Here is a 17,603-nt window from a genome sequence, read left to right as displayed (position 1 = left end):
TTTGGCTGTCGTGATGACCAGAAAAGTTAAGGAATGAGGGGAACATACTTTGGCATACTTTTATTAACTCACAGGCAGGTATTCAACATGAGAGTTCAGCTAGGAAATATATGCAAAATACAGGGGCAATGTCAAGTTGTGTGTGTAAAGGGCGCAATAAACAGTAGTACCAATGTAATGCAAACAATAGAGTGGGTAACAGGAGCATTGCTGGAACGTGCAGAGTGTCAGGGCAGGGGATCAGTGGCATGGACCTATATATCAGGAGCTGAGGGCAACATCACTGGCATCCATGCAGAGGGCTACAACACAACTCTCAGGGTGGCTATGAAGCTGAGAGAGCAGCAACTGGGGCACTCGGTGGGCCAAGGGGCCCTCCATAGGGATGTCACACTATGGTCATCTTGCAGGAGGAGACCGATCTCTACACCCAATCTCTGCACTGCTTGCCAGTGCCAGATCTCTGGGCCAGCATCTGCCCTATGGGGCATCTCTGGAGCCCTTCCCCATCATGCAAGATGTGCTCCCTATACCCCTTTGACTCCATAGCCCCCTACTTACTCTGCTCCTGTGGAATTGGGGGTGCATCATTGGGTGTGGGAGAAAGTAAGGTGGAGGGTACCCCACTGCCAATGCTAGTGCTAATGCTGGTGTGGGAAGGGCTGTCTGGATATTGTGCTCCACCATCTGCTCCGCAACATATTCCATTCACTGGGCATCTATGTAGCACTCAAAGACTGAGTTGGAGCGAATGATGCTCTTGCAGATGGTCACACAGGTCCTGCCTTGTACGTGGCCATGGCAGAACTGATGGCCTCCAATATCTCTCTTCCATAGTTCCAATGTGTGTCATCAGTGCACCTGTCAGAAGGAGTGCAAAGGCATATAGTCTTCAGTGCATATGACAGCATGTCAGTTGGCTGAACACTGCTCATGCAGCTGGGCATCCCCTTCTATAAGCACACTCTAGAGAAAGTCAGCCAGGTACTGTGATAGGATGTGGGGGGGGGGAGGGGAGGCATTGGTGGGGCCAGGGGTGTAGATTCCCCTCATAAGCAAGTGAGATTCTCCACTCAGTCTACTAAACCCTGCCTCCAGGCAAGCCGTGTAGCTCATTTCTGCACTCCCCAATTTCTTTTTCTCCCACCCAAGACAGTTTGGGTTGAGTCACTCTGTTGCATTCTGGTGCACAAATGCCTCTGTAGCAGTGTTTCCATGGGCTGCTGGATTCCCTCCACAGGCACCCCCACACCCTCAGGTGCATCCTCAAGGTCTCTGGCCCAAGAACAAGAAAGGGGTCCTCCATCACGAAACCCTCCTACTCCCTAACGTCTTGCCAGCCTTCCCCTTCGCCATGGTCCTGGGGCTTGTCATTGGGCACCATGGTGGGGGCCTCTGCTTGCTTGCTTGGGTCACTCTTTGTAGAGGTTGAAGCCCTTTGCGTTGAGGAGACGTAAGGAAGGCCTTTCTCACCATGGGACAGAGGTGCCTGGGGCATCCTGACAGTGTGTGCATGGCACTTTGCACCCTGCCTTGTCAAGTGTTTGTCCTCTGCTGCTTGTCCCCAGTGGTGTTCCCGCCATCCATGGTGTGCCCAGATGTGATTTCCATGCATCCCAGAAATACAGCTGTGAGTTTGTCGTAGTAGGTGGGCATACAAGTCCGAGACCTTCAGCCGCTCTTTAATTCTTTTGTGGAGGAAGCTGATGTGCTCCTTGTACTGGTGGCCAGTGCGGTCAAAGCTCCTAAGTGCCAGGTCTGTGGTGATGTTGAGGTAGAAAGCACTGTTATTGGGCCTTCAACTTCTACCAGATGCCCTGGTCCACCCAGACTGGGTGGCAGCTTCCTCAAGGCACCAATACATGGCCCAGAACTTCTTGGGCATGGACTCAGAGTTGCACTTTGGGCTGCTGCCAGCATAGATGTGCCAGGAGCATCCTTTTGGGAGGTCATGACATGATTGCCCATACTGGTGGGAACACTGGGAGCACCTTTCAGGTTCAGGGAGTGGCACTGGGAGTGTCTGTGGGACTGGAGTGCTTATATTGATGGGCATCAACTGGAATGTGTGGGACCTGCAGATCTGATATGTTATGTTAGGATGTCTGAGTTCTTGAACCTGGGAGGATAGTGAGCCACACCCATGGGATGCCAGGCTGCTGTTGCCTGTTGAGCTGCATCCCTTAAAGGGAATCTCACAGCCAGTGCTTTAGAGCTGTGCCCAGAGTAGGAGAGGGGGTGCTACTGAGAAGCTCTTCCTCGGGACTTGCTTTGGTGATATGTAGATGTTTCTGGAACTGGTGAAGTAGGATTAGTTGTTGTATCCACCGACAGCTGCTGCTGTGTTGCTGGTTATATGCCTGAGTGGAGACATGTGAGCAGAGGCAAGGAGTTGAGGAGTCATGAGTATCCCTTTGAGGGACAGCTGTTTGTATGTGAGGAGTAACCCATGCTAACTGAGCAAAGAGATGCCTTTGAAAGTGGGGATTCTCTTATATTTAGCAAGGGGAGACCTACCCAGCCCCCGCACAGCATCCCTCCAGTGGATGTTGCTGGTATCTGCCTTATGTTTCTTTTTAGATTGTGAGCCCTTTGTGGACAGGGGACCATTTTGTTTGTGTATTTTTCTTTGTAAACTGCTTTGTGAATTTTGGTTGAAGAGCAGTATGTAAACATCCATAGTAGTAGTACAGGAGTGTGGAGTGGCCATGAATGGAGAGGCACAGATTGTGGTGGTGGTATAGCGCATGTGGTTTCCTTGACAGCTGCTTGACTGTGGAGATACTGGTGGGCTTAGCTGTCAGTGGAGTGGGAGTCATGGTGCTTTAGGGAGGAGGTGTAGGTCTGCTTGTGGCAGTGTGGGCAGTCATAGCAGGTGAGTGTGGCATGGTGTGTTGCCAGGCAGAGTGCATCCAATGGTGTTGCAGCTTGGGAGCCATGGAGTAGGGTCAGGATGCTAGGGCGCCCGTGAGTAATATCTGCTCTATCTGGGGATGTCTACAGTAGACATGCAGGTGAGGGCATGTAGAATACAGGTGACTAGGATAGGTAAGATGCATGGGTTCACACAATCACTGGATCTTGGTTTAGACTAGAGCAGTGATTCTCAAACTTGGGTCCTCAGGTGTTATTGGACTTCAACTCCCATAATCCCCAACCAAAGGCCACTGAGGCTGGGGATTATGGGAGTTGAAATCCAATAACACCTGAGGACCCAAGTTTGAGAATCCCTGGACTAGAGCATCCTGAGTTCTGACACACTACTTCAGGTCTTAGATGATTTATGCTGGTTTTCACCCCTCCTCCTTTTTAAGGGGCAAAAATTTGGAGTTCCGATAATGGAAATTTGTATAACATGTGGTTTGATCCTCAGCCTCTATGCCAGGCAATAGGACAGTAATGGAATTAGTACTGGTGGTGGAGCAAATGAATAGTAGTGACAAGTTCAGAAAAGCTATGGATTCCAAAAGGGATGCCTTTATATGATTTGCTTCTGGCAAATCCAAGAAAGGAGATAGCACCCCCACAACTCCCACACATACACAAACACTTTGCATTTGAGGCAGGATACCATCTTACAGCAGCTACTATTCAGGTTAGTATCTATTCAGTTCATAGATACAAAGGACTCAGAATCCATGATTCTTACCCCAGAAAGAGCCTTCATAGAGAACGCTTTCCTTGGTTAGAACTTGATCAAGTTCTTGGTACAGAATTTGAAGGAATGCTGCTTCTCTGAACCTGGTATCTGGATGCTGCTATCTTCTGGACAAGGACCCTGTTGTATAGTATTTCTCTGCAATGTTAGATCTTTCATGGTGATCATTGTATTTTTATGGATTAGAATGGATTTTGAAGAACATATGAAATCTATGTAGACTGACAGAAAAAACCCCACAACTCTGCTAAAGAAGCATACACCTGGACCTCATCCAGATTCTAACCAACAAGTATTTGAAATGATGGTTAAAAGTAATATTTAAATAATGTCTTACCTCATCTTTCTTCTTCTTTGGTTTCTTCTCTTCTTTTTCTTTTCCTTTCTTTTTCTTTTTTTCTTTTTCTTTTTTTTCTTTTTTCCCCTTTTTCTTTTTTTTCCTTTTTTCTGCTTCTTCTTCTTTAGCACGTAGTTCTGCAGCAACCTGGTAGAAAATAAGAATCAAATCTGTCTAGATTTTTAAAATACTTTAGAAAGAACCGGCCAGAAAGAAAATTTGTTTGCTATAAAACAAGCAGTAAATTTACAGATCTTAAGAAATCACAACCAGCATTTTATTCAGGATAGATAGATAGATAGATAGATAGATAGATAGAGGGGAACCAGTTAATTAAGTTGGAAGAGGGTAATTATTTTTTAAAACTTTTTTTCACCATGTATCCCTGGGCGGCGGCAGCAGCAGCAGCAGCAGCAGCAGCAGCACTTCAAATGTTGTTTCTGTTTCCAGCATCTGGCTCATGCTGATTGCGATGTTTTTTACTGAGGCTGTTCACATGATTGGGCGGATGTATGTGTGTGTGGGAGGGGGGAAGGCTGGTTAAACTCACCAGATGATGGGTGTGAAGTTGCTGGGAGCACAGATCATGCTCCCAGATGATCTACACTGCACTCTGCAGTGCAGAGCTCTGGAGGTTGGACACTGTCTGAGAACTCTTTTTTTTTTCCTCAGTGGAAAAAGGTAGTCAAGAGTCTCATCAATATTGGGCTAAAAGTTCTCTGCCAAATTTCCCAAATAAACCATAGGAAATTCTGCAGATTTTTAGCCCAAGGTCAGCAGGAATCTTGATTACCTAAATCCACTGAAGGGGAAAAAACATAGGTCCCAGACAGATGAATTAAAATTGCTTTCTGAGTACAATAGTCAGGCAACATTTTAAAACAACAAACCTAACACTGATTTTTGTAAACTGTCAGTTTAAGAGTTTCTTGGCTATATATTTTCACATATTTACCTTAATTTGGAGCCACGAAGGCTCAAAATGATTGGAAGAGATCCTTGTAATGAAATAATTAGTGGAAGCATAATGCAAAATCCAGAATAGATGGTACAAAATGTGCATAATATGCATTAAAACATTTTGTTCTGAGGCAGCATTTTTTAAACATTACCTGCCTCCACCTCTGCCTTTCAGCATTAGCACTAAAACATTCCTTTTGCTGAGTCAGCTACCATTCTCATATGTGCCACTTTCCCAGCATTTTGTTGAAAAACCACCCCAAGATATTTTATTTGATTGACCTGTTCTAATTTATGTCCATCCAAGGTCCATGTAAATATCCTTGGTTTATTTTTAAAGCACATAATTTTAGATTTATTATAATTTATCTTCAAGTGTTCCTCTTGGCAATAAGATGTTAGAACATCTAAAGCTCTTTTGAGCCCGACCCTGGTTTGAGATAAAATAGCCGCGTCATCCGCATACATCAGGATCGGGAACTTTTTGTTGGCTAATTTAGGTGCGTGGATATCAACATTTTGCAGCCGATTAATCAGATTGTTAATATAAAGATTGAATAAATAAGGGGCCAACACACACCCTTGCCGCACACCTTTCTCTGTTGGAATTGAATTGGTGAAATTGCCGGCAGTGTCCAAACGTACTCTTAAAGAGGAGTTCTCATGCAGCTTGATGAGCAATAATAAAAGCCTTTGATCTATAGATGTACTAGCCAATTTAGTTCATAGTAGACTCCTTGAAATTGAGTCAAAGGCCATTTTAAGGTCCACGAAAGCGGCAAACAGTGGTCCTTTATGGACCCTAACTTGTTTGTCCACAAGATGTTGTAAAATTAAGCAATGGTCCATAGCCGATCTATTCGGTCTAAAACCTGCTTGCTCATAATGGATTATATGCTCCTGCTCCATCCAAGAGCAAAGTTTTACACACAGATGTTTGGCGTACAATTTACTTATTATATTCAAAAGTCTAATTGGCCTGTAGTTAAAGGGATCCTCCCTATTGCCTCTTTTATAGATCGGGACCACCATGGCTGAGCCCCACTCCTGAGGGAATTGTGCAGTTTGGTCTATATAGGTGAACAAAATAGCCAGTGCTGGGGCCCACCAGTCTATATGAGCCTTTAATAGTTCTGGAGGGATATAATCGTTCCCGGGTGCTTTTCCACCCTTCAGCTGCATAATTAGTTGTTCCACCTCATAGGTGGAGACCGTAGGCCAGGAAGGTAAAGTATCTATATGTAGGTCAATCTGGGGTTTAAATGTGTGGTTGCTATAAAGTTTCCGAAAGTGTGATTCCCATAATTCAGGGGCAATTGGACAGGCCTGTTCAGAGTTTACCTTATTTTGGGATAATGAAATCAGCCTCCAAAAATTTGTTAAATCATTTTTCCTAGCTGCTTCTATCAAAGATAGCCATTCCTTTTGAGTTGCAATCAATTTCTTAGTTCTAAGAAGAGCTTTATACTCCTTTTTCTTTCTGATGAAAATGTTTTAAATTTTAACTCCGTAGCCAAATTTTGTTACATTGCTTTTAAGATGTATAATGAGAACCTATAGATTTTTCTATAAATTGTTCTGCTGTTTGCATGCATGGATTGTTTGGTCTAAGACCGTAAATAAAACTTGACTTGACTAAAACATTCCTCGCAGAGATACATGGACTCCAATTTTGCATCATACAAAATATACAGGGAGTAAATGCACAAAAATGGGACTCATCCCATGGCCTATGCAAATAAGGAAACTTCTAAAGACTCAAATCTTGTACAATTACTTCTCCTTTTTAAAAAGGAGAATTTAGAGACGTTGGTATGGAAGAACTGCACAAAATATGTTGCTTTTAATCCTGGGAACTGGGTCATTGGTTAAAATGTATTTATTACATTTTAATCCCACCCTTCCTCCAAGGTGGCTTACAGTGTCTTCCCACCCTCACTTTATCTTCACAAATATAAGATATGTTAATCAGAGAGAGAATGACTGATTCAAGGTGCTTTGTGACTAAGTGGGGATATGGATATTAGAACAACTATAGAGCCTTGTATATCTGCAAAATAATTTTGAAAAATACAAATGCAGTACTGTGCAGTGGTTTGTGAGCACTAGGCAATGTGCTCTGGCAACATCCAGTTGTTCAGCAAGCACTCTGGCTTGGGATGGAAATGTCTGAAGTGGAAGGAAGACCTATATGGCTAACAGGGAAGGGGAAGGACATCATTGGGAACTTTTATTCCCTATTAGGTCTCAAGAAATGAACCAAAGGGTCATAAGGTACAACAGCCTGGAGTAAACTGGAAAGAGGAAATGGAAGCAAGGAACAATGTGGCTACAATTACCAAGCACAGCCAGCCAGAATGGTGATCAGGAAGTTCCAAGCTAATTAGAGATGTGCACAGATCGATTCTTTTGATTCGATTTGTGCCCCAAACAAATCACCCTTGATTTGTTTTGCGTCCAAATCTAACGCCCCCCATCACCCCAGATTCGATTTGTATTTGCTTTGCTTTGATTCAGATTCAAAATGATTTGGACCACTTAACAAGGTCCTAGGGGCACCAAATTTGGGAGGTGGGTAGGGCCCCATGGGTGCCACCTCCCATCCAAATATCAAAGCAGTGGGATACTTGGTTGATTTTTAATGAATTATTTCGGTTTTTACTGATTTTGAACTATCCCGCCATAGGAAACAATGGGGATTTGAAGTTGCCATATCCTAACCCTAACATGGATCTCAAGCTTTCAATTTTTTTAAAAAGCTAAGCTCTAGCCCTTGTAGAAGTGGAATTATGGAGCAAAATGTGCAGTCATTATTTTTCAAGTGTTTGGATTCTTCAGTTTATAATAACTTTTCCTCATAATGAATCTCTATGAGGATTCATTGCACACACTCATTTCTTCTGTTCATTTTGACTGTCATTGAACAGTGCCAACCATCAACTGCCATGTGCCAACTACACCCCACCCCCACCTGCAAGGCATTAGGGTACTCATTTTAATTTTTAGGAATATTGAAATGTTTAGATTCTTTGGTGTCTAATAACTTTTCCTCAAAATGAATCCCTATGAGGATTCACTATACGCCTTTGTTTCTTCTGTTCATTTTGACTATCATTGGACAGTGCCAACTGTCAACTGCCATGTGTCAACTACACCCCACCCCCTATACACACACACAATGGGGTACTCAGCTTATTTTTAAGGTATTTTTTATTCGATTCGAATCAGGCACAATTCGATTTGTACCCGAATCTAGTCAATGGACCACAGGGGTGATTTGTTTTGTCTCCAAATCACCCGAATCAGCTAGATTCGGGTACAAATCAATTTCCTTAAAGCTAATATCTTGCCTCTGACCTGAACTGAACAAGAGAGAGAGAGAGAGAGAGAGTTAGTTCTCTAAGAATGCATACTCTGCTTCAGCACTACGAGCATTATGAGGATAATTATACTGAACTACACTTCAGAATTACAACATATGTCTCAACATATGAAGTATTTAAAATACTTCAAAATGTGAAGAATTTTGAGTCCTACAAATGTACAATGAACATCCTAAGTAGTAATATTACGTAAGGCAAGGAAAGAGTGGTACATTTGTGGGAGACTAAACATATGTGGGGGGAGAAGGCATGAAGTAATTTGGGGGGAGAAAAGAAAATGAGGTCTGGGTTTATGGTGTTGCAACAAAAAAGAAAGATCAGTGAAAAAGGCGAACAATTTAAAAAGGCAAGTCAGGTAAGCGAGGACTCATAATGCGTTTAGTAAGAATATCCGTTGTATTGTCTTGTGGTAGCAAGCATGAATTGTCCCCTTTGCTAAGCAGGGCCTGCCCTGGTTTGAATGGGAGACTACATGTGTGAACACTGTAAGATATTCCCCTTAGGGGATGGGGCCGCTCTGGGAAGAGCACCTGCATGCTTGCATGCAGAAGGTTCCAAGTTCCCTCCCTGGCATCTCCAAGATAGGGCTGAGAGAGACTCCTGCCTGCAATCTTGCAGAAGCCGCTGCGCCAAAATTTATACACACACACACACACACACGAAAACATGCTTATATGTGTTGAACAAATTCAAAAAGTAGCCATGTTGTTCTTGTACAGGATTTATTTATTTATTTGATGTTCGATTTTTAGACCGCCCTTACAAAATAGCTCAGGGCGGTTCACAAATATCAAAGACAATCAGTGAGAAAGGTCTTGAGGGAAAGGGGGGAGTAAGGCTGCTAGTACTTACCTTCCTGCAGACGATCCCTCTTCTCTTCCTGGGCGGGCTAATCACCTGCCCACACAATTGCTGGCAGCTGCCGGTAGCACAGATGGTCAGGGGATGTGAAGTGTCACCCCGCCCCTCGAAACTCCCATAGTGCATCTCATGAGGGCACAGTGCATTGTGGGGATTCTCCAGATGCCGGCCAAGGACCCCACAGTCTTCCAGCCCTGGTTGCAAGCTGCTGGGGCTGGCAGACGATCCCAGTTAAGAGAGCACTTGCTTTGTTAAGAGAGCACTTGCTTTGAATGGGAGGTTAAGGGAGCACTTGTTCTCTTAACTTCATTTTGAAAGAGGGCTCCACAGGCAGATTTGCTGTGGCAGTGGTGGCAGCAGCGGCAGCCACTTTCCTCCTGCTGCTTCTCACAAGCGGCCAAGAGCAGGCTGGGCCGCCTTAGCCTGCTCATGGCTGCTTGTGAGAACAGCTTCGGTGTCCTGGGGCACCATGAAGACTAACACATTTATTGTGCCCTAATCTTTTGTAGACATGACCCTAGTGAAGAAGACAGCCCAGGGACAGCATTAACACAGCAAAACAGGGAGCTTGGGTAGCAGAATGAAGAAATAGTTTAAGTCATTTCTCAGTTTGATTTTCTCAGACATGCAATGTCCTGGTGAATGATCCCCATGATTGATTACACAAGCAAGCATGTCTTGGAAATTGCTACTACATGCCAATACTACCTTGATGTATTTGCATCAGGTATTGTATTGTATCAAGTATTGTACTTGATGTATTCACATCAAGTAACTGCACATCCCATTATAAGAACCATCACAGGAATCATCTGGTCTCTAGAAATCATAACTTAAGACTAGGGGTGTGCAATTCGGGATTTCGGGTGATTCGGCTCGGACCCGAACCGAATCACCCCTGTTCTGTTTTGTGCCCGAATCTGGGTCACCCGAATCACCCTTGATTCGGTTCGGATTCGGATTTAATCCGAATCCGAATCGATTCGGGGGGGGGTAAAAAGGGGCCCAGGGGCAAAATTTTGGGGTGGGGTGGTAGTGCCCAATGGGTAGAGTCTACCACCCCAATTTCAGGGGGATTGGGCAAAATCCTGATTTTTGGTGAATTTTTAAAGTTTTTTCTGAGGTGTGAATTCTCATTCTATCATAGCAAATGAGATTTTTTTCAATTAAACAACTCTCATGACCCCACTTTCACTTTTTCACACTTTCCTTTACTATGAATAATATGAGGAAGTAATCAATTTAGCACACTTCACCTTATGAAGACAAACCTCATACAAATAAATTCACCATAATTCACCCCTCTGCCCAATCACTCTTAAATTGGGGATGGGTGGTAGCCTCCACCCATTAGGCACTATCTACCAGCCCACCCCACTCCTTTGGGGCAGATCCACTTTCTGCCCCCAATCTGCCCCAAAGACACCCAAACTTCAAAAATTCTCAAAAAATCAGCCCTCTGCTCAATCCCCCTGAAATTGGGGTGGTAGCCTCCACCCATGAGGCACTACCACCCCACCCCACTATTTTGGGGCAGATCCACTTTCTGCCCCCAATCTGCCCCAAAGACACCCAAACTTCAAAAATTCTCAAAAAATCAGCCCTTTGTCCAAACCCCCTGAAATTGGGGTGGTAGCCTCCCCCCATTAGGCACTACCACCCCACCCCACTATTCTGCCCCAGGCCCCACTTTCTGCCCCAATCTGCCCCAAAGACATGAAAATTTCAGAAATTTACCAAAAATCAGCCCTTTGCCCAATCCCCCTGAAATTGGGGTGATAGCCTGCACCCATTAGGCACTACCACCCCACCCCACTCCTTTTGCCCAGATCCCATGCTATGCCCCCGAACTGCCCCAAAGTCACTAAAACTTTAAAAAATCGCCAAAAATCAACCGTGAACCGAATCACCCAAATTTTTTGTGCCCGAAATTCGGGTGATTTGGCTCGTGCCCGAAAAAATTCGGGGGACATCGGGGGTGATTCGGTTCGGCCCCGAATCACCCGAAATTGTTCGTTTCGGGCACAGATCGTTCTGTGCCCGAAATTTTTTGCACATCCCTACTTAAGACTCCAGAGTTATTTTTGAAAACATAAAACATAACATTTGTTTAGTTTGGTTCCATGATCAGCTCAACAAAACTTGTGAAAACAGAAAAATTGCAAGTCCTTCCATCTGCACACAGAAGGGAGTGGTTCGCTGCTTTTCCTTTCTTGCGGCACCCCCTTGTACTCCATCAATTGCTGTTCTTGGAGTTTCCTTGTCCTCCAAGAGCAGCTTTTCAGGGGCTTTGAGGAGCTGCAGTGGGAAGGCCCTGACCCATATGCCCAATACAGTGTGCAGACCTTCGGGTTCCTGCAAGGTTTTTAAGTTTATTACTTTGTGTTCTAACATGATTTTGGGCCACAGCTGTCTGGATGAGAAATGGTGCAAATTAATTAAACTGCTGATAACATTGCTTGTTCCCTACCCCTCAAAATGGTAAATCTTAGATAATTACTTCTGGTTTAAAAATGCTGTCTAATAATGTTGCCTACTTTATGCATCAGATTGTCTTGGGCTTTCCGGAAATTATTCTATATACTAAATTAGTGACTATATTATTATTGCAACATAGGCTGTTGCAGTAACAATCTAGAAATGAAAGAGCAGAGTATGTGTTCATAGCAAAATTATCTGCGTTCATAGCAAAAACATTTTAAGAAAGAAAGAAAGAAAAAGAAAAGAATATATCGTAGAGATGAGATTTTACCCAAACTGAATTACAAAAATGTATCTGGATATGTTTACACATCAAACTGAATGGTCAGCAAAGTGTTTTTATTAATTGGATTGATAAGTAATGTTTGCCAGGAAAAGGCTATGATTATGTTCCAAAAAGCCAATTTTTCCTTTTGAAATATTTAAAGGCTCCAAGGCAACATTATTTTTCTTGTACTGTAGCCAGCCAGTCTGTTAACTCGGGGACTCAAAATCTGTTTTGTTTGTGTGTATAGCTATAACTGGAAAATCAAATCTCAAAACTCACATTCTTTATTTTACAAGCATGATTTTGCAGATGCACTTTTAAAATTTTTTCAGTGTTTTGTGAAGAAATTCTCCCATATACCATGCCAGTGAAGAACAATCCTGCGGCTGCTTTTTGTTGCAAGTGGCATCACATTGGGAAAAGGGTCTTGCCTGTACACTTCTCTACTTGTTGGGGAATATCAGAAAAGACCCCCCAAAGTCCATGTGCAATTCTGCCTTACAGAAAAGACTGAACACCAGGGCTCCCTTTGATGTCTGACTCCTTAAGGTAATCTTCAATGTCTCCCCAATGTCACTTTTGTCCATTTATCTTTAATTAATGTAACTTGTTATTATCTAGGTTTTTAGATTTATCCTGACAGCTATCTTAAAATATTCACTGGGTGTTGATGGAGAAAGCAATATGTTGAGGTGATTAACCAGAGATAATTTATCTAAAATGAATGAAAAAAACAAGTTTACACTGAGAGGCCAAAGTGTGCTAAAGTAAAGAAGATTTCCTTTGAATGTAAGGGTTGTTAAAACAACAGCTCTGCAGCTCATCCAAATCTGGAGATATTATTAACAGTAACTCTGGTCTATAAACCATAGCTAGAAAACAGCTCGGAGTTCAGATGATACATGGAGTTGTTTTAACAAAACAGGATGTCAGTAGTGCATGAGTGGAAGGAAGGGAAGGAGGGAGTGTGTGGACTCAGGAGGGTTCAGGCCACAACCCAACAAGCCACTGTTTGGGGGTTGTCTGAACCAGCTTCTTCTGCTCAGCCAATTGCCTATGATTGCCATCCCAACACACTTTCTGCCAGTAGCACACAGCCACTGTTCTTCCTATGATCTTTGTGAGTTTTTTCCACGGCGACGCATTCTTTCCCCCAGTTCCCATCTTTAATAGTTGCTTTCTTTCACACCCCTGCCTCATCCTCCTGTTGTTCACTCAGATTAAGAACATAAGAACATAAGAACAGCCCAGCTGGGCCCAAGGCCCATCTAGTCCAGCATCCTGTTTCACACAGTGGCCCACCAGATGCCGCTGGAAGCCACAGACAGGAGTTGAGGGCGTGCCCTCTCACCTGCCATTACTCCATTACTCTCTACAGATTGTTGTTTATCAAACTAGATCTACTGACTGCAGGAGGAGTGAGTATTCAGGAGGGTTCAGACCACATTCCTGTCCCAATAAACTACAATCATCTGAACCGGCCCACTGTCTCAGGCAAATGGACAGAAAAGACACAGAGTTAACAAAAGGTTGGCCACGGAGAAAGGCTTAGCAGAATATTGACTCATGGGCCCAGAAAGGGAATAGACAGGTAAAGTACTATAGGGCAGGGAAGCAAGGATACTCCAAAGTACTATAAGGCAGGAAACAAAGCAGTCAGGAAATCAAAGATATTGTTGGGGAAGGGGCACTGCATTTTGCGTATTGACTTGAACAAATCAACACAATTTCTGACTTCAAGACTTTAATCTCTGTCTGAAATCAGTACAGAAATCCATGGAATTCTGCACTATTTAGTTAGAGTCCTATTCATTCATTCCTGTACTTAGGTGCTGAGGGAACAGGAGCAAGAGATAAACTTAGTATTTGGGGATATGAAGGAGATGGGGCGAAGAGTGTGTCAGAATGTGGGATGCAGGAGTTGCCAGCATGCTGCTGTGGGCAATACCTAGGTACTGTGGCAATGCATTCATAATGGGCAAGTATTAATAGGGCAAGTATTTCTCCTTTTTCTAAAGAAAGAACATGCTTTCAGAGTATTAATTAAGTAAATAGTTATATTAGATGATAAGCAGGTGATAATTCAAATTTTAGACTTGGGTATCTATAACATACTATTATGTACATTTTGTATAAATTTATTTGCATCTAGTGATGTATACCATATATGTTTTCCAAGATCATGACTTCCTATCTGATAGCAACATTATAAATGCATTCATTCTAACACATGAGCAGCTCTCTAGAAACTGAGGAGCTATAATACACGAAGAATTTCACAGTTTACCTTACAAAAAGTAATACGCTCAACCTAGTATAACCCTGGAGATGATCAGGTTTAATTTTGGTTTCTACATTTCTCCAACATAAGTAGAATTCATTATTTTAACATTTATTCTGATTATGAACTTAATTTATTAGCCATACTAAATTGATTTCTAGCAGCAAATAGTTAGTAGTGACTAGTAATATTTGCCCAATTATGCCCAGGTGAATAATGACATGTGACTAATTTATTAAAAACTTTTTAAAAATTTATTTATTTATTTATGCTCATATGCATTCATAATCAAAATAATCTTTACCTCATCTGGAGTTTTTTCAGAAAAAATAGCAGCTGAACCTCCATCTTGCTCATCAGGGTAGTCAGGAAACTTTCCTGTAACATGCCTGTATGAAAGCAAATATTTTATTTAAAAACAGAATATTGCAGGATATTTTAATTCAGCATTTATGAATAATGGATTTAAAAACATTTGAATAATGACCTGTGGCTAATCAGCAGTATGAGCCTGATGTTGTGGGAGAGGTTTAACCTCAGCTGGATAACTTGAGAATCAGTGTGGTATGGTGAAGACGGACTTTCAAGACCTTAAATCCTATCTCAGCCACAGATTTAAGGGTGGTCCAAGGCAAGCCACTTTCTCTTAAATTCTAATTTCAAACATCTCTAACTAATGAAGATAACAGCTACCTACCTTATTAATTAATTAATTAATATTTATTTATGGCCATATGCATTCATAAATTTATTTATTTATATCTATGTAAACCACTTTGGGAACTTTTGCTGAAAAGCGGTATATAAATATTTGTCATATCCATATACATATAGCACCATCTATGCTTGCTCATTGCAAAGAATGAGATGACAACTGCTCCTTACCTCAAGTGGCTCACAATCTAGGAAGGCTCACAATCTAAGTGGCTCACAAGGAAGGCTACATGAGAAGAGGAGGGAAGTGGAGACAGGGATAATGGAGAAGTCCACTGTATGTGATTATTTCATCTCCACATACTAAGGTTTAGATATCCCTTGAACAAGGTTGTTATGAAATATTCCCAACAGAGATTATAAACTGCATGTTACAAAGTCATAAAATGGTTTAATAAGTCCTACTTTGTTAAGCATTAGTTACTGCATCCAACATTCTAAATTCCCAAGGAAAAATGTATTAATGAGATTAATTAATTGTGTTTAAACTTTGCTCAGTCTAATATTATCTCATTTACAAGTCTTAAATCCTGTGCTCTTCTTTTTGAGAGACTTTTCCAGTACTGTTGCACTCCTTTGAAGCTATCTTCTATATGATTTTGCAAAGTTCTCCCTGTCCATAAATATCATTAATTGGAAAGTAGGCAGATTCAATGATGGACACATCTCTCTTTAAACCTTTCTTACAGTCAATTTATTCCAGAATAGGGGAGAAAATGGATTTATATTTCATTGTTTAAAGATGCTGATTTCATTTCTTTTTCTGACTGTTTTTTTAAAGACCTGGTGGGATAAATGTCTGTATGGTTGCGTCTTTGCAACCATACAGACATAATGCTAACAAAGAAGAATGGATATATGGCATATAGATCAAATTTCCTATTTAATGTAAATATTAAACATATGTGTCACATGATTCTTTTATGTTTTTCGTCTCTTTTATGCATTCATTTGAAAAATTGCTCTTGGCTCTAAAACTGAAGTACAGATGATTTGGCTTGCTTCATATTTAGGCCACATTAGAGAGAAATGTGTTGTTAAAAACAAGCATAACTAATGACTCATTGCAGCCCTTGATTGCCCTCAAGTCAATTGTTCAGCAGTTTCAGCTGTTCCCATTATTAAACTGTCATGTCCTCTGTAGGGAAGGATGGTCCAGCATAAGGCACTAGTTTGAGGCTCTGCACATTTGCGTCATGCTCTATTGCACTGTGTCTCAACATTATGTAATTAGTCAATTTTTAAACATATGTGTACCAGCTGCATCTGTGCATTGGACAGCTTGGCATGCTGTTCTCTGTACATCCTGACATGACAAAAGTATTCAAAAGGGCTAGGTAGGAATTACAACCTTCTTCGGTGCAAAGGAAGAAGACTGTGGCTCTCAGCAAACCAAGAACATGATCCACAACCCCCTTGCCCAACAGCTCCTGGTGCAGCTACGGGAGGAGAATGCCATAGTGCATGAAGGAACCCTCTTTACTCCTGGAGCTGAAGTCACTTGCAGGCTGGGGCTCTGAGAGGAAGGAGGACACATAGATTACTAGATGGGAGGTGTGCTGTACAACACTGGCTTCCTGTTGTGAATTATGATGTGCATGTTCCAAGTGCCAGACAGGGAAGGGAAGAGGGCTGCAACCGCAGCAATGTCTGCTGAAGGATGAATCCTGCCCCAGATTTGGGCATCAACTCAATTCTCAGTTTTTCCAAACTACAACAACCAAAATAACATCTGTATTTCTAAAATGTGCAGTCCTATAGACTTGCTTAAAAATACATGCTAAACATTAATTAATTAATGCTATGTTGAAATTCACTGTGTATGATTATGATTTATTGCTTTGAATTTTAAGTTTGGTTAGCCTGGGTTAACTCAGGTTAATAATAATAACTAAAGGCTAGTAAGTTTTAAAAGCTGCATTTCAGGGGTCCATGCCAACTCTTGAAATCAGAGTCTCACCAGGCTGATCATCTGTTGAGTGCTAAACTATAAATGTAGAAATTGCCACCCTCTCCTCAAAAAGAAGGTGCAATTTATGAGAGGTTTTACACAACCTTACCCAGTATGCCTAGTGCCAGGGGACACTGGCTGACATCCTAACTAATGCTGCAGGCATGCAGCCAAATGATGCACACATGCAAGAGCTCCACTCCTGCTTCTTCTGAAGAGCAGGTGCTTGCTATTCTCTCCTTCCTCCAAAAGTACTCTGTGCAATGCACAATTATGTCATGGAGGGCTGTGGGGATGAGGAGATCAGTGAACCTCCCCTTTCCCCCCATCTGTGAGCACTACACTTCAGAAATGGAAGTGAAGCCACTGCAGGCATGCATTCTTTGCCTGCATGCTTGCAGCATTATTTAGGATGTCAGCTACCAACCCCACAATTTCCTCTGTTCTACACTGTAACTAAGGATTAATCTTGTCTACACATAACCCTAAGAATAGCCCAGAAAGTCTCTAATGAGAAATCAACGTGACAATTAGGGTTTGTTTATCTTTGCTGTAGTGAGAACCTCTGCTACCTGCCACATATCTAAGGCAATAATCCTTTTCACTCTTACTGAGAATAAGTCTCACTGAACTCAACTGGAATGTACCCCTGAATAAGCATTTACTATAGATCTCAAAGGATATTCTAAACATGCTAAAGCATTCTTGA

General features: G+C 42.2%; 1 protein-coding gene across 6 annotated transcripts in view; it reads right to left on the bottom strand.

Annotated features, from left to right (window-relative positions):
• Positions 1-17,603, bottom strand: part of IQCA1 (IQ motif containing with AAA domain 1) — a 169,826-nt gene that overhangs the window by 82,808 nt on the left and 69,415 nt on the right. For all 6 annotated transcript variants that reach the window (XM_053283146.1, XM_053283149.1, XM_053283147.1 and 3 more), the window contains exons 7-8: positions 14,534-14,618; positions 3,996-4,142 (exon numbers count right to left, since the gene is read on the bottom strand). In XM_053283146.1, the coding sequence (XP_053139121.1) occupies positions 3,996-4,142; positions 14,534-14,618 (232 nt within the window). The remainder of the gene's footprint in view (positions 1-3,995; positions 4,143-14,533; positions 14,619-17,603) is intronic.

This window comes from Hemicordylus capensis, chromosome 1 (genome assembly GCF_027244095.1).
Source record: "Hemicordylus capensis ecotype Gifberg chromosome 1, rHemCap1.1.pri, whole genome shotgun sequence".
Lineage (NCBI taxonomy): Eukaryota > Metazoa > Chordata > Lepidosauria > Squamata > Cordylidae > Hemicordylus > Hemicordylus capensis.
This window is presented reverse-complemented; position numbering and strand designations above follow the sequence as displayed.